Raw genomic sequence first — 22,776 nt, forward strand, 5'->3', positions numbered from 1 at the left:
CTGTTTTGTTGACTGCTTTCTGGAAGTAGTCAATAAAATTGATTATAATTTGCTCAGAAATTCAGTCTCTTGGAAATTTTCAGTCACACAAACCCAAGACTGAAATAACATTGTGCAAACTTTGGGATTCTTACTGACTTCTGAAATAGTAGTTATAGGGAATTGAAAGCTTCAAACATTGTTTTCTTTCTTCTTTAGAAGAAGAAAATTACCTACCCTTGTAATTTTAAAGACATAAAGGACAAAAGGGAGAACAGGGATTTAAAATAAAATTTCCTATAAGAATTTTGGGCAGATGGGTGGCACACTGAATAGCGTGCTTGGTCTGAAGTCAGGAAGACTCATCCTGAAATCAAATCTGACCTCAGAACTCACTGGTTGTATGACACTGGGCAAGTCACTTAACCAGATTTGCCTCAGAAAAACATCTCTAAATTCCTCATCTGTGAAATGAGCTAGAGAAGGAAATGGTAAACTACTCCAGTCTTTTTGACAACAAAAACCCCAACTAGAGTCACAATGTTGTTAACAACACATACCAACAGAATTCAAAACATCAACTTTTTTTTATAACTATTACCTGGGAGAAGAAAGGAGGGACTTGCCCTCTGATCTCTGTGCTTCTAAAAGTTGCTGAAGTTGATTCTGTAGTGTGACACGTTCCATTGTCTGCCTGAAATTAAAAAAAAAGTGTTTAAAACATTTTCTCTATGACACTTGTTCTCTCACTTAGAGGAAAACATGGTGCTGAACTTTATTATTTCTTGCCTTGGTAAAAAGGACATCAGAAACTTCCTTCAAGTTAAAAGATGCAGGGAAGTACTGAAAGAAGTCAAACCAATGTATGAATAGTTTTTTTTTTACAGCATATTAATTACCATGAAATATGGTACTTGAACTAAGTGAACCAGATTGATTGTGGTTGGGCAGGAATAGTCAATGTCTACTGTTGGCTCATTAGAATTAGACGTGAAAGCATGGCGTCAGAAGGGTCTGAATTCAAATGTGATCTCAGACATTTATGAGACTTTGTGACCCAGGGATTGCCCAGAGAGAGAGAGAGAGACAGAGACAGACACAAAGAGAAAGAGAGACACACAGGAGAGAGAGAGAGAGAGAGAGAGAGAGAGAGAGAGAGAGAGAGAGAGCCAAAAAGAGAGAACAAGCAGCCCAAATTGTGCAAAATCACTGGCAAACAAATCATACCAAGGAATGGCAACTTCTATGGGTGTCTCTAGCACCAAATATCTTCACTTAAATGGTTTGCTGTGACTTCAAAACCAATATATCCAAACACAGCGACATATCACCTTTATTTCTAAACATGCTTCTCATCTTTCCTCCTCCTCTTCCTGATATTATTATTATTATTACACAATTTTGGCAAATGACACCATCTCACATTCTGAAAAAAACTTTTGAAAACTTAGCGTTATCTCTTTTTTATTCTCCATTCTAATAATTAATCAGCTTCAAAATCCATGAAGACTATTTACCACACATACATTACCTTGTCATTGGACTTTTGCTCAAGTCCTTAATTGAATCCATGTTTTAAAGATCAACTCAAATGTCACTTTCTATAGGCAGCCTTTCCCCTGGTCCTTTCTCTCTTGGATGTTAAACAGAATGCTTCACATGCCTCAGGCAGCCTATATATTCCATGAGAACAGTCCTTATTTTTACATGTACTCTTAAGCTACTTCCCTAACATTAGCAGGTTGGGTCTTCATGAGGTGGCTACTATAACTACTGTCAGGTTCTTGGGGACCCTGAGGTTCTGGCAGATGATTTTCTATTATTACAGATTTTAAGCCTCTACTGGTGTGATCATCAGTTGATATCAATTAATCAACCAGATTTAATTAGCTTTTAGAAACAGATAATTCCTAAGGGGAGTATATTAAGAAAAAATAGCACACAACATCCCTCCAAACTTGGTAAGATACTTTCCCATGGAAATATTCAGAGTCCAAGGAGAAGGGGACTCAAAATTACAGAGTTTGTGTGGCAAAGGGGTAACTCACAGGTATTGATTTCTGTAAGTTCTTTATTTTCCTTTGTAGGGTATTCATGAAATTTCCCTTAAACATGTAGTAGTTTCCTGCCATTTTATTTTTTTTTTTAAATATAGTTCCTATAAAAGGTAAGTTGGAGGCAAGTTCTACAATTCCATGTACAGATAGGTACTTTAGACATTTTTTTCCCCTCTAAGTTTACATGACTATGCTGCTCATAGTTAAGTCTTGGAGCTATTATTTTGATTATGCATAGTTTGCCCTCAGTTCCTGATGCAGATACTGTCACCATTTGCTGCTGTTTCAGGAACATTGCTAGGAAACTGCTGAGAAGTCCAATTATTGCAACCCTCTGACATTCACAAGGTCTTCCTAAGGATGGGTAGAGAGGTGACAGAGGATCTCCCCACCTTTCCCGGCTCCCCTGAAATTCCATCTCAGGGGGTTGACTGGACTCTCCTCTTTACTGCAGATACTACCATGCCTAGAGATTTTGAACAGGCTTTCTATTTTATATAAAACCCACATGATGAGAACTATTTTCTTCAGACAATGTAAATACAGCTGTTGTGCAGAATCACTCCATTTCCTCTGATGTATTTCTTTCAAAGACTTCTCAAATCTAGTCTAAATGTCTTTGATCAATAGTTAATTCTGGGGTGAGGGGGAGTGATTGATTGTTCTTGCTCTTGTTCACACCCTAGCTGATAACTCTGATTGATTTAGTTGAGAAATCAGTGATCCTTATTCTTACACTATAACACTTAGTTATTAGTTAGTTAATAAAGGTTTACTGAACCAAAGTATTACAATCCTCATTTAAGTGATGGGAAAAAAGGCTCAATGAAGGTCAATGAAAGAATAGCCCCAGATTTGGAATCATTAGAGAACTTAGATTCAAATTTCACCTCTAAAATGAAGGGTTTGAACTAGATGATCCCCAAGGTCCTTTTTGGTGTTAAATCTGTGTCTTACTTTCTGAATGTCACACAATTAGTAAATGATACTAAAACTTCTGATTCAAATCCAGTGCTTTTCCTACATTGCTTATCTAAAACTCAAAAGCCTTCCCTGGGGAACAATGCTCTTAGTTTCTAACCTTAGACTATTGCCTTTTCTAGATCTCACTTTTCTCTCTCTGTTCTGAAACCAATGTATGTGAACACTAATTACTGGTTACTCAAACCTAGTGCCACAAAGGCTAACTTGACAAACACAACCCTGCTATCCTCCAGAGTTGATGAGTCTGAGTTTGTCCCAGTAATGAAGGATTTAAGAAGAGTATGGGCTTATTTTCATTTTCTCTCAATCATTCTGTCAAGCCCATCTGCTGTTGGAGCAGAACAAAGGTGAAAACCTAATTGGTTACAGAAAGGACAGAAGGTCAGAGAAAGCATAAGAGGATAAAGCTTTCTTTCCAAAATATTTTTCTCTATTGCTGAGTGGTGATAGACAAGAGGCTTGCTAGGAAAAATGTGTTATGAGTGAGTGAAGCAGGGAACTTCAGATCTGCTTTCAAAGGGTTTTATTAGGTAGCTCTTGGGAGGTTGTTACTGAAAGAAATAGTCAGAAATAATTGTGTTGAGTAGTAACATGGCATCTAAAGAGATTGGCTAAAAATCAGGAAGGAATGGCAGTCTACTTCATTTTTCCATCCAAAAGAGCATTTAAAAGGTACTAATGTGGTTAATTACAAATGGACAAAAGACAACTTGATATAAAAAAGACTATACTTTATACATTAAGTTTTTGTCAAAATTGAAGGATACTTATTCAAACTATCACTTCTATTCATTTTTAATTCATGTTCCCCACAATTTGTGCCCTCACTCTGGTAAACCTAGTCTTTAAGCACTCATGGCAACTCAGATACTTCATGACAAAAGTATTTGTTAGTTTTGTTAGTATGTGTGCCCCATTGAAGGAGGTTATATGCCTCTAAATTATATTATATGCCTCTAAATTATATGCCTCTAAATGCAACTCAACTTTCTTTATCTATAAAACTCTATTCTCAGTCCCGCATCTTTTCCTCCCTCTAACCTTTTTATCTTAATCACTCCTTGCTAGATCCACTTTCCTCACAGAGTCAAATTTCCTTACAAGGTAGTTATTCTTAAATTTCAGGTTCCTAATAAACTGCTAGGGACTATAAAAGAATACTGCTTATCTATTGCCTACTATGATATATGGCCCAATGAAACCTACTATGTACCAAGTTGAGCTTGGTCTTCTTAATCCTATTTTAAAATTGAGATTCTCCACATTCCTTAGAGATCCTAATACTAATCCTTTCACAAGATTAAAACCTACTCTGTGAACAAGAGGTCCCTGGCCTATCCCCAACTAATTTATAAGTTGGATTTCTTAAAAAAAAGCTTAGTTGAGTGGAGGATGGGCATCTAGTAGAAAAATAATAGCCACACAAGTCCTTTCTCTTGTCTCTAGTCCCCTTCCGTTTGTTTTGACTTCCATCAAACCCTTTTATTGGAAAATCTGGAGTCCTACCTCTCCCCTGACTCCTTCCCCCTGCTCCCCCACATGCCAGGTTATTTATTAGGTCTGTGGGAACTAAAGGAAAGAGATAGCCAACTACTGTGCTCATACAACACATCAAGAAAAAAACAAGGCCACAGGGACTTAAACTATGCCCATTAAACTGAACCCTTTAAGCCATTTCAGGTTTCCCAAACCTGACTGTAGTAAACTGTAATAAAACTATTCATCAAGACAAGGCCCTGGAGTCATCATAGAGCCTCTATTATTGATTTATCATAACACTGGCTACATTCGCTTAAATACTTTTATTAAGCTGTTTTCACCAATAAGATCTGAGGGGAATTGAAGAACTGCAGCACATTAGTGTGCATATATATTTTAGCCTAAGGCCTTCGAGAAAAGCTTGTAACCAAATTGTTGAACTTGAGCCATTTTTCCAAGAAAAAAAATTAAGAAGGCATCCCTGAATTCTTTGTTAGGAGATTTCTATGTATTGTGTACCCTGAGGATCAGTCTAAAGGAGACTCAAAAGAGAAACTGTTATCATTCTAATGCTTATTTTCCTTCCTCAAGAAAAGGAATGAATTCTTTTATATATTTGCCAAGTAGATTTATATATGGAATTCTAAAAGTGACAATCAATATTTTACTGTTCTATCCTGATTCAAATCCTATTTATCTGAGCATTCATTTTTAGTTTTTCTTTGAGAGGTTATTCTCTTTTTTCTACCTCCTAAGTGTAAGCATCCCTAAGGTTCTGTACCTGTTCATCATTTGTATACTTTCATTCTTGGTAAGGTCTAGCCACTCTTTTTTTTTTTTAAATACTTATCACTTCAGTTATCACTGCTATTAAGATGCCTCCCAGAGTCTCTCAGTTTCCTGTTCTAAGAGTCTATCCAGTCCTCAAAAAATATTCAATTAATTAATAAATTCAATTAATTGGGAAAATGGTGTGTTTGTATATATATATATATATAATTTATTAGATTATTTAGTTTATCTAGTTTAACTTAGCTTAATCAAAAATCAAATGCTAAATTTGTATTTTTCCTCTCCTTTGAATTTAATGTAAAATTAGTCATTTGAAGATTAATACTTGAACATGGAAAAGATCTCTGATTTGTAGTATAGGGAACTATAAGTCTTATAATGTCATCTGAGGTTAAGTGACTGATTTCCCAGAGGTTATAGTTATTTTGAAACCAGTTGTGATTTTGAACAAAGCATTCTTTCCACTATGCTATTTCTTTAAAATTATTATGCATTTCAACTCATCCAATCACTGTAAGAGAGTATTGGATGAAGAGAATGGAAATAGTTTGGTGGTCTATATTACAAAGTTATTTCCATGCATTTTAAAGGTTTGAATAGGGGAATAATTTGTGCAATTAAGACAGTGCGTGAGCAGTTTCTTATTTGCCTTATTTGTGAGCAAGATGCAGTAAGGCAGAAAGAGAACTGAACTTGGAATCAGTGAACCTTGGCAAGTCACTGATTTTTTTGGCTTCAGTTTCCATCTTTAAAGAACTGCAAAAGTGTTGACCTACATTGGTATGGTGATTTTTCTCACCAAGTAGCTCCCTATGTAAGTGAAATCTCAGGGTTAGTCCCTATCCCTTAATATAAAACCACTCAAAAAATAAAATAAATCCTAAAAATTAGCTATATGATCCATAAGGATAAAAAAAAAAGCACTTCAGTTACGCTTCAGATGAGCAATTCAGAAAGATCATTTTTTTTTTTCCTCTTGAAAAGGAAACAAAACTCACTCCTTCAGCTGCTTGGTTAACTTCACAACCTGAGATGCTAGAGACATGCAAGTCTCTACCACCACTAGGTAACGGGAACACATGGTATGCCCATGTCGCTCAGCACTCTGGGAGGGTTTCTCTCCTGCATGATTCTGCATGGTGACATTTGCTCCATATTCAACCAAAGTCTGCCAAAAAAATTCAGACAAATTTATTTGGAAAAATATTGTCAAAACTTTCTTGTTATCATCACCATGGCTGTCATTTGCTAAGAACTATCAACATCTGAAATAAGGTAATGCATTTAAGGACCCTTAAATGTGTTGTAATTTTTCTATTTGACAAGCAAAACTTCTGGTCTCTGGATATTTAAGGTGCTGAAAATCAGAACTTTTTAAAATTTAATTTATTTATTTAATTATTTTGAATTTTACAATTTTCCCCCTATTCTTGCTTCCCCCCCCCCCAGAAGGCAGTCTATTAGTCTTTACATTGTTTCCATGGTATCCCTTGATCTAAGTTGAATGTGATGAGAGTGAAATCATATCCTTAAGGGGAAAACAGATAAAGTATAAGAGATAGTAAAATTACATAATGAGATAACGTTTTTTTTTTTTTTAAATTAAAGGTAATAGTCTTTGGTCTTTGTTCAAACTCCACAATTCTTTCTCTGGATACAGATGGTATTGTCCATCACAGATACCCCAAAATTGTGCCTGATTGTTGCACTGATGAAATGAGAAAGTTCATTAAGATTGATCATCAGCCCCCCCCATGTTGCTGTTAAAGCTTACAATGTTCTTCTGGTTCTGCTTATCTCGCTCAGCATCAGTTCATGCAAATCCTTCCAGGCTTCCCTGAATTCCCATCCCTCCTGGTTTCTAATAAAACAATAGAGTTCCATACTGTACATATACCACAATTTGTTCAGCCATTCCCCAAATAATGGACATTCACTCAATTTCCAATTCTTTGCCACCACAAACAGGGCTGCTATGAATATTTTGTACAAATGATGTTTTTACCCTTTTTCATCATCTCTTCAGGGTATAGACCCAGTAGTGGTATTGTTGGATCAAAGGGTATGCACATTTTTGTTGCCCTTTGGGTGTAATTCCAAATTGCTCTCCACAAAGTTTGGATGAGTTCACAGCTCCACCAACAATGTATTAGTGTCCCAGATTTCCCACATCCCTTTCACCAATGATTATTGTCCTTTCTGGTCATATTGGCCAGTCTGAGGGATGTGAAGTGGTACCTCAGAGATGCTTTAATTTGCATTTCTCTAATAAAATGAGGGAAAAAAGTACTTTTTAAGGGAGAATTTTTTCTCTCAAGTTTATGATCATCCACTATGCAAAGGTGAACTCATGCCACCTACTTACCTTACAGGAATACTGAAAGAATGAATAATGGTGAGCATAATTCCCTATTGATTTTGGCCTTAATATTTTTCATTCTAGAATTTTCTACAATTTTCTTGGTCATTTTTCCCCCAATCTTTTTGTCCCTGCTCCCCTTTTCTCTCCTACTATCTGGAAAATTCCTCAGACTGTTGTTAGTGCTATCTTTCATAACTTGAGAGCTAACTATTAAACAGTTCAAGAAGAGAGATTTTTTCCTCTTTAATGGTGATTAATCTTAAATTTACTAAAGTCATAAAAGACCATATCTAACAGGCAATACCAATTTATTCCCTTTGAATTCCATCTTGATCTTTTTAAAAAGAGTATAGGAAGGGAAGGCTAGGTGGCACAGTGGATAGAGCACTGGCCTTGGAGTCAGGAGGATCTGAGTTCAAATCTGACCTTAGATACTTAAAAATTATCTAGCTGTGAGACACTGAGAAAGTCACTTAACCCCACTACCTTGCAAAAAGAAAAAAAAATTTTTAAAAAGATTATAGGAAGTGTGCCTCACCAATATTTTGAAGACTGATATGGTGTTGGATTTTTCCAGTTCTACTCTCGTTCATCCCTTACATCCAGTTAGTTGACAAAATATAATTAATTGTATATCCATTATCTTTGACTTACATCTCCTCCTCTTTATGCATATCAAACTCTAAACTTTTATCACCTCTAGTCTTAACTACCACAATAGCTTCCAATTTGGAACCTATGTATCCAGTATCTTCTTCCCTCTCTGATTGATCTTCTACCTAGTGAATAAGTTGATATGCCTAAACTATAAGTCTGACCACTTCATTCTTCTGATTAGAAAGCTTCAGTGGTTCCCTATTGCCTCTAGGATAAAATACAAACTTCTCTGATTGGCATTTAATGCCATCAATATTTGGTTCCTGCCTACCTTTGGGAGCTAATTATATGTTATTCTTTCTAATACACTATTTTCTAACTGAACAGGCTATGTCTTTTGTTCCTCTTATATGACCTACCTTTGCATAGGTTCTATCCCATGTTTAGAATGCTCTTCTTCCCTTCTACCTCTTGGAACTCTTTATCTCCCCACAAGGTTCATTTCCAGGACCACCTCCTTCATAAGGATTTTCCTGCTGTCCATGGTTATTAGAAACCTTTCCTCCCCCATAACCATATATTTATTTTGCATGTGTACATATATATGTATATATACATATAAATATAATGCACACACAAATATATATGGCATTTACTTATCTGTGAAAATGTAGTTCCTCCTTTTTTTAAAATTCAGAATTGTACTGACTTTTTCTTTGCATCATCCCCACCTTATCCCCTGCATAGCACACTCAGTGCCAAGCTTAATAATACTTGCTTGTTGATTGACTAATGAACCCTCAACCTTGAGGTTAAGTAAATTGATGACCTTTATTTCCCTTCCTAATTTTCTCCTCTATGTTCTTCTAATTTCTTGATATTCCTTTTAACATGTAGTGCCCCAAAGTAAAAATAGTAAATGATGGGAACTATAATAGGAAGATGATTGAAATGTTTGTATATTTCATTCCCAATATAATTAAGTTTCTGGTTAACTTATAGTCATACTTAGCATGACATCATATTAGGGTCCTTAGTTTTCCTTCTATTTTACATTTTGCCTAATCATTTGTTATTTGTTGTGTCATTTTTCAATTGCATCTGAGTGTCTGTGATCTCTTTTGTGGTTTCTTTGCAACAATCCTAAAGTGGTTTTCCATTTTTTTCTGCAGTTCATTTTTCAGATCAGAAAACTTAGACAAAAAGGGTTAAAATGGTATATCCAGCTAATAATTATCCAAGGCTAGATTTGAACTCATGAAGTTAAGTCTTTCTGACTCCAGGCCTGGTACTCTATATCTGCAGTTTCATCTAGTTGCTCTAATCATTTATTATCTTATATAATATCACATGTTTTGAAGTAGTCTCAAGGTATAATCTCCCCTATTACTTCAAACAGTTTTCCCTTACTGAACTTAATTCTACTTATGACACAGAATGAATAAGTTTTTACTTGTGTAAAAGCAATACCCTATTATCTATAGGCTTGGTTTATACAATCCATTATACATATACATACAATATAATTATTATTATATAGATGACATAATATATTATAAAGTATTGAATAGATTATAGATCACATATAAATTATTGTTGGTATTGCACATATGTACATATCATATATATATCCTGCTGTCTACTGTAATGCTCACTAGGAAAATGTTAAGTTAATCTAGATATTCTCTCCCTTCTTCATTATGTTATTATTTGCTTCATATTATCAATACTGATTCATCACTTGACAGATTTTTTTCTCTCCCTGCAAGAAACCCTGAAGTAGGTGGTATAAAAACCTGGCCCACCTGTATACATCCTAGGTACCCATGCTGTGATGTAACATGAACTGCACTGTTACCATCTTGGTCAACTTCATCCAGAGAAATTCCTTGTTCTTGCATAAACTGAAGAAGCCAGAGAAGGATTTTTTCCTACAAAATAACCAGTCACATGGAAATGAGTAAAATCATATGTATAGGAAAATAAGCAGATATAATGAAAAGGAAAAATAAAAAAAACCTTAGAAACAAACAAGTTTTGTGTCATAAATAAACATTCTTAACAGGCTGGAATTGCAATTCAGTAAAACATTTGTTGAAGAGAGTTAAAGAGGCCTGTACCACTGGTTGAAAAAGAAAGACATTTAAAAAAATCTCAACTTTAAATCTGAGAAAGAACTTTAATGCTAGAAGGGATCTCTGAATATATCTTGTTTAATCCCATTATTTTACAGATAAAGAAACAAATGCAAGCCCCCAAACATTGGATAACTTGGTCCAAGGTCCCATAATTGCTAGTAAGGAAGCTAGCTTAGCATTTAGGGTTCCTGATTCCTACTTTTTTGTTTTCCAGCTGCTCCAAAACAACCTTTAGAATTTTTCTCAGATTGTTATAAAACTTGTAAATAATTAAATAGTAATACTATTTTGATGAGTGTCATTTATATTTATACTTGAAATCCACTTCCATCTCTTTCTATTGTCAGTAGAAATACTAAAATACTGAAAATCAAAATGATTTGGAGAAACAGGTTATGTAAAAAAATCACTTGGGATATCAAATTGAGATCTCTTGTGATTTCACCAGACAATATCTGTTATTTTAAGGGTTATTTTTTTTTTACCTTTTTTTCCCTTTTCATTACAAAGTAGGGTAAACCAAATCTATGAACACCGATTTCCACAGGTCAAAAGACAAGATGGTAAGAATTTGCTTTGCTATACACCATTTCTGTGCTATTCCCATGTTATATTTGGCTCCAGGAGAAAGTATGAGAATAAGCATGATTACATTGGTTTAAAATAGAAAAAATTAAATCCAAAGTTTAAATAAATATAAAAGGGTAAAAACAACAGTTCACATTTGAGTGGGTGGAGTTTGACATTTAAAAAGATTGTGCATTTAAAACAACCTTGAACTTCTTTTTATTTGGGGGTTCTTCTCCCTCTATTCCACCTCCCCCCACTATTTGTTCTTACTGGTCATGAACTTTTATACTTTTCTGGATTAAATTTGTCTTCACCTTCAGAACATGCCAACTAATCTGCTAAAGGAATGTTGGATGAAAATAGCAAACTCTTTTAAAGTCATTTATGCAGGGGAATGGGTCAGTGTTTGAAAAGGGGCAAAACATCAAAAATGGACCGAACATTTTGCACTGGAGTTCTTCCAAATGAGCAAGTAGGAAATGAGATCCCCTACAGAGAAAGAAAACCATAATGAGTTCAACAGTACAAAAAACCTGTTTTGAATGTATATATGGAGAGTTAAGTGTTGGTAAGTCAAAAAAAAAGCAACAGAAAGTGTTGCTGCCCTCCTGGGACCCTTGAGAGGTCAAGTGGAGGCGAGGCAATATTGGTGAGAGACTGGGATTTCAAGAAGGTTTAGAGAAAGGATCATAAGCTTAAACACCCTCCTTTCTTCAGTGGCAAGGCAAAAATAGTTTATTTTGTTCTGGATCAGGTGATAACTAACAAACATGCATGGGGAGAGAACTTTTCCAAGGGTATCTTTTCTTCTCTTTTGGGAATACTTTGGTTTGACAGTGAATACTTACATGATGTGATCACTAGATTTTGGAAAGTAAGAATCACAGCATCTCTGATCTGAAATAACTCAGAAATCATTGGATGATGCCTCCACCATGGCATCTCTGTCATCATCATCATCACCATCACCATCATCATCATCATCATCAGTAAAATGTATATAGTATTTTATGATTTATAAAATGCTTTATGTATATTATAATTTTATCTTCACAAGAGAAATGAGGTAGCTGCTATTGTTAGCCTTTTAACTCATAATTCATGATCTACTTATACATTCCATTCTACTTTTGGTCATATGATTTACCTCTAATTTTTAGGAAGTTTTTATGAAGCTGAACTGAATCTTACCATCTTATAATTTTACTTCCCATCTCTATTCCCTCCCTAGTTCATCTTAGTTTTTAACCCTAGAAATAGAAGACTTTGAAGGCTTTTTTCATGAATCCTTCAAATAAATACTTGAAGACAGTTACCATATTTCACTTAAATTTTCTCTTCTCCAAGCTAAAGATATCACATTCTTTCAAGCTATCTCTTCCCCATTAATTTTGTTTCTTCTTTTGGAAACTTTCAGCTTATCCAGCTCTAGGGCACAAAATTGAAAATATACTTCAGATGAGGATTTACAAAGGTAAAGTGCAAGAGCTTCAGAATCCTGGTTCTGTCACTTTCTCCCTCAGAGATGCTAAATAAACTAGTATTTTCTCTTTATCTCAATTTCTTCATCTTTAAAATGAGGCTTTTGGATTAGATCTCTAAAGTCCCTTCCAGCTATAACTCTGTAATCCTACAATCTTCTTTGGTCTAAGATTACCTTAACCATTTTGGATGATAAGTGACAGTGCTGATTCAAACTAAAATCAATTTCACATAAATTATTTTCTAGCTATCACTTTACTGTAATCAATTTTTAAAAACTGAAGAATAAGGATTTATACTTATATTTGAATAAGACAACAGAACCAGTTTCCGATACCTTTTGGGTAAGCAGCAATGTTATAAAGGACAGAGAGAAGGAATGAACCTGTGGTTTCATGCCATCAAAACTCTCAGGTGAGAAACCTCACTTGCATCAGCATTTTTTTTTGTAACTTAGAGTTGCCTTATGCATGGAGAAGTGGCTCATCACCTCACACCTGGACTGCTGCAACAGCCTGTTGCTGGGGCTGCCTGCCTCAAGTCTCTTCCCACTCCAACTTATTCTCCAGTTCAGCTGCCAAAGTGATTTTCCTAAAGCACAGATAAGACCATGTAATCTCCCTAATCCACTAAACTCCAATGGCTACCTATTGGTTACAGATCAAAAATAAAAAGTTTCTATTTGGCATTCAAAGCCTTTTATTACCTAGACCCTTCCTGCCTTTCCATTCTTCTTACACATTATTCCCTAGCTCATACTCATTGATCCAATGACACAAATCTCCTGGCTATTCCATGAATGAAACATTTCATTTCATGTCTCTGGGCATTTTCTCTGGCTGTCTCCCAAGTATGCAATGTTGTCCCACCTCATCTCTCTCTCTAGGTTTCCCTGGCTTCTTTTAAATGTCAGCTAAAATCTCATCTTTGACAGGAAACTATTCTAAAATCCAGTGCTTCCCTTCCTTCAATTACTATTTTTTTTCCTATGTGACTAAAGAAGGTGCTGTAGAGTGCTTAGATCTTGGTTGGGCATCAGAGACACCTTGTTCAAGGTCATCTACTGCATCCTAGGCTATTGCCAGTTGTTTTCATTTTTGCCTTTCCACTGAACTTTGATGACTCAGGAAGAGAGAGTGAGGCTGAAGATATGGTATAACTCAACCTCACTTAAATCCAATTCATACCTAGGTCAAGATATCACTCATATGTTGCTGGACCTCTTCAAAAATGAAGGACAACAACAATTTTTGCTAAATATAACACATTTCACATTTGGTTACTTGATGTCTTTGAACTCTAAGGGAGGACCAGATTTTGCTTCTTTTTTAATGCCCTATACCTAGCACATGGTTTGTCACATAATAGGCATTTCATAAATATGTATTTATTGACTCACTGACTCACTTGCCTAGGATGATATAGTCAGTATATGTCAGAGAGATAGGACAGAAACCCAGGTCTTTGGGTAGGGGCCAACTCTCTATCCACTATTACCATATTGCCTCTAGCAATAAAAAAATCAGTGTTAATTAGTTCTAAGTTGGGTTGACTACTCAATACTATTAAAATATCTAACTTGAATCCTCCCAATCAGTTGGTTTTGCCTTTAAATTAATTAAATCACAGATTCATTCAAGTAGAAGGGATCATAGAGATCACAAATTCATAGGATCTCAGTTCTATCACTTAATGAGCTATGTAATGTTTTATGTCATTGAATTTCTCTGAATTTTAGTTTTTACAACCAGAAAGTGAAGATAATATTGTGAGGAAAATATTGAAAGTATTGTGGAACCACTCTCAATAATAGTTGAAATACCATGGAATAGTTGAAAAATCATGCAAAACAGAAAAGACACTAAAAAATTTGAGAAGGGCAAATGTTCCAATTTTCAGAAAAAATTAGAACAGTCTACAAACTATAATAATAGCAACTAACATTTATGTAGTGCTTAAACATTTGCAAATGACTTTACATATGCTATCTCCTTTTATCCTATTACCCTGAAGGGAAAGGTGCTACTATTATTCACATTTTACAGATGAGGGAACTGAAGTACATACAGGGTTTAAATGTCTTTCCCAGAGTCACACAATCATCAAATCACACCTGAGTAGGCCAACAAGTTTGATTTCTAGGAAAATTCTAGGTGAGATCATTAATGAAATAGTTGATGAACATCTAGTAAGAGAAGCAATCATTACAAAGAGACAGCGTGGCTTCACCAAGAACAGGTCACAGTAGAATAAAATGATTACCATTAAACTAGTAATGGATGAGAAGAATACTGTGGATATGCCTACATAGAGTTTAATCACATTTTTGTTAAAGTATTACATATTATTCTTATGCAGGAAAAGTAGAAATGTGGAGATAGATCCAGCCTCAGGATAGTTAGTTATGATCTGTGCTTAGATGCAAACTCTATGACATTTGTATCATTGACCTGGATAAAGGTGTCACACTCAACAAACCTGCCAATGAAACTAAGCTGGTAAGAATAATATGCTTGATGAAAATCAAGATCCAAAAAGACTTTGGTGGACTTCAGCATTGAGCTGGATCTAATACAGTGAAATTCAGTGGGGATATATGTACACTTCACTAGTACATGGTTAGACAGCTGTTGGCTTAAACCTGATTGGAGGGTGTTAGTGGTGGATGTAAGCTCAAAATCAGTCAGAAGTGTGATGGGGTCAGACTAAAAAGCAAAGGCTGTCTTGGGCTGCATAAGGAGAGGCAGTTTCCAGGGAAAAAAAGGAGGTAATATAATCTTTCTTTTTTAAAAAAAAATTATGGCAATGGGATTAATTGACTTGTCCAAGGTCACATAGCTATGTAATTATTAAGTGTCTGACTCCAGGGCCAGTGCTCTATCCATTCCACCACCTAGCTGCCTCAATATAATCCTTCTGTATTCTGTCATATCTCAGAGTATTAGGTTTAGTTCTGGGCAACAGAATATTGGTAAACTGGAGAGCAACAGGAATGGTGAAGGATTTTGAGCTTATTTAATAAGACATCTATTGAAAACACTGGGGATGCTTAGTCTGAAAAAATGAGAACTGGCAGGAGTAGTTGGGAGGAAGGACCCCAGTAAAATACATGAAGGGCTATCTTGTGGAATAGGGATTAAGCTTGTTCTGTTTGCCTCTAGAGGCCAGAACCAGGAGGGATGAAGATCAATTGTCAAGGCACATTTTGGCCTGAAATCAAGAAAAACTTTTAGAAGTTCCCCAAAGTGAAATGAGGTACATCAGGGGTTAAAAGGGACCTCTCTGGAGTTCTTTCAGGCAGAGGTTAGATGACCTTTTGTCAGGGATATTATAGTAAGCATTCTCTTCATGTATAGGTTAGAGTAGATGACTATTAAATTCCTTACCAACTCTCAAATTATGTGACTGATTTTATCTTTTACTAAACCAAGGGGGAGGGGGACGTATAGTCTTCTGTAACTCAATCATTCCTCATCTCTGCCAAGGGATTATCAAGGCAGATGAACAATCAATAATTTTGCTATAGTCATTAGTATTTAAGATAGATTTTTTTCAATCCCCATTCAGTATCACAGTGGATATCTTTTCCACATTTTTAGCAACTCTTTTTAAATTTTTATTTATTTTAGTCAATGGGGTAAGTGACTTGCCCAAGGTCACACAGATAGCCAATTATTAAGTGTCTGAGGTCAAATTTGAACTCAGGTCTTCCTGACTCCAGGGCTGGTGCTCTATCCACTGTGCAACTTACCTTCCCCTCTTTTCTACATTTTTAAAGACCATCTGAAGAATTTACTATTTTTATAAATGGAGTAAGAAAACAGCACATTACTCTTTACAGTAACTATAAAGTTTTGCATATTCCTATGGGTATGTCTAGTGAGGTTTTATATTAGAAAGGAAAAACTTCCCCAGGCTATATTAACTAGACTTTTATTTAAAATGCCTAGCTGACCCATTCAGAAGGTCTAGCAATAATTATTGCTCAAGATCTAATATCCCAAATAAAAATGGCTAACAGAAAACTGTATAATGCCTCTAGTCTTGGTAAGAAAAAAATAACAAAACAAAAAAATAAAGACCTTAAGAATTGGCTTCTTTTTAATATGTGCAAATGTTGATGTCCTTGATAGGAAATGTAATAGTGTGTATTTTAAGCTCTATAGGCATTCAAGAAAGCTATTTTGTTATCAGTTACTAATAACTAAGGAAAGAAAAAGAGCTCAGTTCTAATTGTTAGGATTAATGAAAGAATTATAAATGAGGCTCTGTTTAATCAGTGTAGTAATTGTTCTTTCTAAGTACCTTAGTCACAATATATAAGTGAAGATTGATCAACATACTCATTAGTGATTTTACTTATATTGTCAATCCTAGTCATTTGTTTATTTGAGCTAAACTCTCATTCTTATTAGTACCTGCCAATAAAAGATAATGCTCTCAAGTTTCACAGATGCAAATAAATTGTTTGTTTCCTATCAGAGGAAATGGTGGTAATGACTTAAGACCCTACTTAAATGAAGATATACTGGCCATTTAAAAGAACTAAAGAGAGTACCCTACCTGATAAATTGCTGAATGCACATCCCTCTTTCTAGACATTAGCTGAATTTATACATAAATATTTATTTAAATCCTGAACTTATAAATAGCAAACCAGTTATTTCGTTTTCTTATAGCCATTGTCCAAGACTTCAGATTCAACAGCTTATTAGAAACAATGATGTAACTATACTACAATTGAACTATGAAGTATAAAGGGGATAGAGCGGAAGGAATTCTTTTCCTTATTTGAAAAGTAATAACAATAATCATCATCAACATCACTATTTTTACTGTAAACCTCATACCATTATATGAATGCCAGAAATAATAATTTTTTTCTTATTACTAGCATTCATATGCCATTTTAGTGTTTGTATTTTATTTTCACAACAACATCATTTCCATTTTGTTAATGAAGAGACTGAGGTTAGACAAAGGTTAAGTGACTCGCCCAAAGTTATGTAGATATTAAGTATCTGATGTCAGATTTAGACTCAGGTCTTCCTGATTCTGGGGCTCAGTTCTAAGTATACGGAAAAAGAAAGATGAAGAAGGAAGAGAGAAATATGTAATATATAATACAGAAGGGTATGGATGTGGATATGTGTTATGGAAGGGGGGGAGGAGAGGTTTAGAGAAGAAAGGAATTACTTCAGTAAGGGTCAAGCTGACCGATTCTTCTGGGTTCTTGCTATGCCTCTTAGTTACCACAGCAATATTAGGCTAAGAGAGCATAAGGTTATCAAGCAGAAAACTGAATTAATTCTGTTGAAAAAGTGACTAGCATCCTGAAGTCATAGCTACACTCTATACCTATACAATTCTGGACTTACTGTATAATTTTTGGGATAGTAAAGTATACAGTAGCAGTTATAGAAAAATTCCCCCCCCCCCAAAGTCACCATACAATTTTAATAAAGTAGAAGGCTCTGCTCCCAAGGTAGCTATAGAAAGATTAGTAACTTCTCATCAAAATGAAGGAAAAGAAATGATAGATATTTTTAGAACAAATAATAAACAAGTTAAGAATTTACAGATTTATGTTTAAACAACTCTCATTTCATGAAGCAATAAAAAAGGTTAGGTATAAACTGCTAGATTTATTGAATGTAACTAAAAGTAGCTTATTTCCAAATAGAATCTATGAATGGCTAAGAACCAAGAGTAGAACCATGCCCACCCAGAGGAACTATTCCAACAATATGCTGACACTGAAAAATAAAACAAAAGGCTTAATCATGTAGAATTCTTTATAGAAAAGAAGGATTTACAATGGTGATTCCGAATCACATTGTCACCACCAGAAATAACAAAAAAGTTATTCTTATAGAACTTGCACTTGATCAGTGATGATTATAGAATGAAGTGGTGGACACTGTGTAACATAACTGCAGGTTCCAAAAATATACAATCTAATGGATACCTAGAGAGATACAATTAGACACCTAGAGTTATTCACCAGAAGTTCACTAACCTTTCTAAATGAACAGAAAAGAAATTCCAATATTTCAAATCTCCAGATGCCCCAAAATAGCACTTCAGATTTTGGCAAATGAAACTGAATTGTAGCATCATTAGAGGTACAACTGTTACCTATAACTGCCCAGACATAACACTCATCCTTAAAAATTTTAAGAATAATGCCCATTTTCCAAAATGAGTAACCACAACTAAATGGAAAAAAGACTTGGAAAACATAAAGACTCACCAGAAGAAATGTAAACTAAGTGGGAATAGGGGGCAGCTAGGTGGCGCAGTGGATAGAGCACCAGTCCTGGAGTCAGAAAGACCTGAGTTCAAAATCTGACCTCAGACACTTAATAATTACCTAGCTGTGTGACCTTGGGCAAGTCACTTAACCCCACTGCCTTGCCCCCCCCCAAAAAAAACTAAGTGGGAATAGGACATTGTTGTTGTCCTATCTGCCCCTGCAATTGGGCTGAAAATGCTTTTAGTGATCACAGAAGATGGGCTTTCATGCCAGTTCACTAAATTAATATTATTAGGAAATTGCCTTTAGCTTGTTTTTAAGTATCATCAAAAAGATAATAATGAAATTGCTTTTGATAACACATTTATATTTAGATGTATAAAAGTAATATAAATACAAATTCATAATGTGTGTATTATATATGTGCACATATATGTGATATACACATATCATATGAATGTATATGAGTGTATATGTATATATGTGTACATATATACACACACATATAAATATGTTATTTCATGTGATCTTTACAACCTGAGAGATAAATGTTATTATTAATTTTCATTTTACAGATAAGGAAACTAAGGCTTAGAGGGGTTGTTACTAACTTTATTTTTGAACCTAGAGAAATGAATAAGTCTTTCTGGGCCTCAATTTTTTCATTTTCAAAATGGGGAATTAAGGTTGGCCCTGATGACTTCTAAAGTTTCTTCAAATTCTAAATCTATGACCCTATGATTTACCCAGAGTCACATAGTTAATAAGCATTCGAGGTGGGATTTGAACCCAGGACTTCTTAATTTACATATATGTATATACATATATATGCATATGATATCGGATGTACACACATATACAAAAAGAGATCATGAGTATATTAAAAAGCTACAAAAAATAGCAATGAAAACTACTCTTATTCATATTCTGTCTATATGCCAGTTCATATACATGCCAGTTCTGTTACTACCATTTGATAGTTAACTGCAAAAGACAGGTTTTGCCTTGGTTGCCTGGATCATAGGAATCAAACTCAACTGTCACGTCAACTTATGGAAACAGAACTTTGTGAGTTATGGTTCCTGAAAAACTAGTCCTTGGAGACCAAAGTGCTCATTCATTAATCAAAAGATGATTCTTATTCTGATTTTTTTCAGTAATATAAATATTTGTAGCATTATTGATTTACACATAATGTGACTATCAAACAGTACAATGGAATGTTTCCTTTAATAAATATCACCCCACAAAATCCAGGACCCACTTGTGAACAAATTCCTTATAGCCCTACCATTCATATGATTACCAGGAAGGAATACTGAATTTTTCCTTTATTGAAATGCTCTTTATCTGGTTAGCATAGAAGAGCAGGGAAAAAAAATAAACCAAAGAGACAGAGATTTAAAAAAAAATCTGGTTTGAATCTCAATTCTGATTCTTAATATATCATGACTTAGTCTGAGTTCCAATTTCTTCATCTATGAAATGGTGATAATAATAATACATACATACATATATGTATGTATACATAAGTACTATTTTTCACAAAAGTTTGTTGTAAGCAAAGTGTTTTTAAAATACTGTAGAAACTGAATTCATAATATCATTAATTTGCAGCAGCCATTTCTTCACTTTCCCAATGAAAATTTTAAGAAAGATGTGGACATTTTTGAAAGATATATTTAAAAGTAGGAAGAAGTTGGGGTCACATAATGACCCTAGAGATTGTCCATCCAAAATCTCTTATATTACAGATGAAAAATTAGGGCCAGAGAGGCTCATGTGACTTTCTAAGATCACAGTTAATTAATAGTGGAGTGGGGACTCAGGTATCTTGCATCTCTTTGTATTTTTGTACTTTCCCTGCCATGCTACAAAAAGAGCCATGAGACTGAGACTGCATGAAATCAAACTACATAATGAATAGCAGTACAATTCATCAGTCAGTAGATTCGATTGACTCAAGTGGCTTTTCTCCCAATTGTTTGGTCAACCAACAGCTTCTCAAGGGACAAAGATAGTGTAAAGTGGGAAAAACTGGCAAAGCACACTATCTCCTCCTTCTTTGACTGCCATTAGAAGTTTCTGCTTTCTCATCTCTTTGGCAAGTTCCACTGTGAACAGGCAGGTGATGAAGTAATTGCATCCTCTGAGACATCATTTGTCAAAATGAGGAAAACCAGTAGCCATCACCCAGAAGATGAATCATAACAGATCACTAAAAACTATGTTACCCATGTTTAAAGACCATAAGATCATTAAAGTTAATTTTTATAAAGATAAAAATCAGGTCTTGTTAATTTTTTAAGAAAATATATGATGGACAGAACACAAGCAAAATAAATAAAGGAATTTTCCTTTGTCCTATCTCAAAGAAAAATATGTATTGAAAAAATACAATCAGACAAAGCACATCGAAATGCCTGCTTGTTGAAGAAAGAACTTGTCTGTGTTGAATTCATTAGAAAATTACTCAAAAATAGTTTTTGTGAAAATATTTTCCTTGTTCTACTTCCAATGTCAGCATTTTCACAGGTTATCTGGTGCATAAGTGATTTGTGTTTAGTTAGAATGGTTGAACAGAATTCAATATTGTGACAATTATTTTCTCCTTTCGTATTTTTTCTTAATAATGATACCTTCAAAATATTTTTGCACTTTTTTCCAGATTATATCATATAAGAATCCCTAATGTTCTTGAGTTCAAATGAAATAATATTTGCAAAATGCTTAGCACAATGCTTAGAACATAGTAGATGCTAAATAAATATTTGTTCCCTTTCCTTCCTTCTGAAATAACAACCTGAAAACTGATAATCTGAGACAAAGAATAAAATGAAACAAAACCAAAAAAAAAAAAACAACCTCTTCAGCTAGACTTTAATTTCAATATTTTTCTAAAACAAGCTAAGGATGCTTCACCAACTGGCTTCAAAAAGTATGCTTTTTTATATTATTTTACTGTTGCTTTTCAATAACTTTAAAATAATTAGAAACATTGATCATTATGCATAATGAATATGACTTACAAAATCTATATCCATTAGATGAAGAAGGCCAAATGTCTTTTTACTTACTGTACTTAAGTCTCAAAGTAGTTATGGGCTTTCTTCCCTCTTCATATGTAAACCTAGCCAAAAATCTCTCCAAAGTTGTGTATAATAGTAAGTATTTAAACAAGCAAAGTAAAGTGGAAAACTGAACCATTTACCTCTATTATTCACACTAAGAATAAACAATGACTATAAAAAAGGACGCTATCAAGTATACTAGAATGTATTCTAGGATTGGTGATAGTGATCAGTTTCTTTGGATCATAAAGCATTAGAGATTTGGGACTGGAATGGACCTTAGAGGGGATCTAGTTCAGCTTTCTCTTAAGAAAATTGACCCAGAAATTTATGTGATTCATTCCATACTACATAGTTAATAAAATAATAAAGAGCCAGGATTTAAACCCAGTTCTTCTGACTTCAAATCTATTACTTTCTTCATTAGGCAGAGAGGGGGATGCAAGGGATATGGTGCTAGACCTGGAATCAGGAAGACCTGAGTTTGAATCCTGCCTGCCTCAGAAACCTCTCAGTGGTGGAATCCTGGGCAAGTCACTTCATCTTTATCTATAAAATCTGGATAGTAATATCACCTACGTCATAGAGTTGTGATGAAGATCAGGTGAAAGTGTATAAAGCACTTTTCTTAAAGCACCACATAAATGCTAGCTATTACTAATAACTATGATAACAACTATCATCATCATCATCCTTGCCATTGTTGTCCCAAATCACTTTTGTCAGTCCAATTTAACAATTTGCCTCTATTGATCATCAATTAATTAACATGGTTATTCTTTCACATTCCAGGGATAGTGGGCTTCTGCAAATTTTTAGTTCTTCTTGCCTCTTTCTTTCTTTTATTAACTGAATAAGTTTACTCATTGAACAAGTGAATTTTGAAAGGTAACCGAAATAAAAAAGGAAAAAATAAAAATATGTTTGGAGATGATTGGAGGGGGAAACAATAAAAATGACTGTGCTTTCCACAATTTGTTTTTTTTAAAACAACATAGTGGACATTTTT

General features: G+C 34.5%; 1 protein-coding gene across 2 annotated transcripts in view; it reads right to left on the bottom strand.

The window, feature by feature from the left end:
- The window catches only part of SNCAIP (synuclein alpha interacting protein), a 252,789-nt gene that overhangs the window by 12,319 nt on the left and 217,694 nt on the right, over positions 1-22,776 (bottom strand). For both annotated transcript variants that reach the window (XM_074207731.1, XM_074207732.1), the window contains exons 7-9: positions 10,056-10,181; positions 6,290-6,459; positions 581-673 (exon numbers count right to left, since the gene is read on the bottom strand). In XM_074207731.1, coding sequence (XP_074063832.1) covers positions 581-673; positions 6,290-6,459; positions 10,056-10,181 — 389 coding nt within the window. The remainder of the gene's footprint in view (positions 1-580; positions 674-6,289; positions 6,460-10,055; positions 10,182-22,776) is intronic.

Source organism: Macrotis lagotis, chromosome X (assembly GCF_037893015.1).
Source record: "Macrotis lagotis isolate mMagLag1 chromosome X, bilby.v1.9.chrom.fasta, whole genome shotgun sequence".
Classification (NCBI taxonomy): domain Eukaryota; kingdom Metazoa; phylum Chordata; class Mammalia; order Peramelemorphia; family Peramelidae; genus Macrotis; species Macrotis lagotis.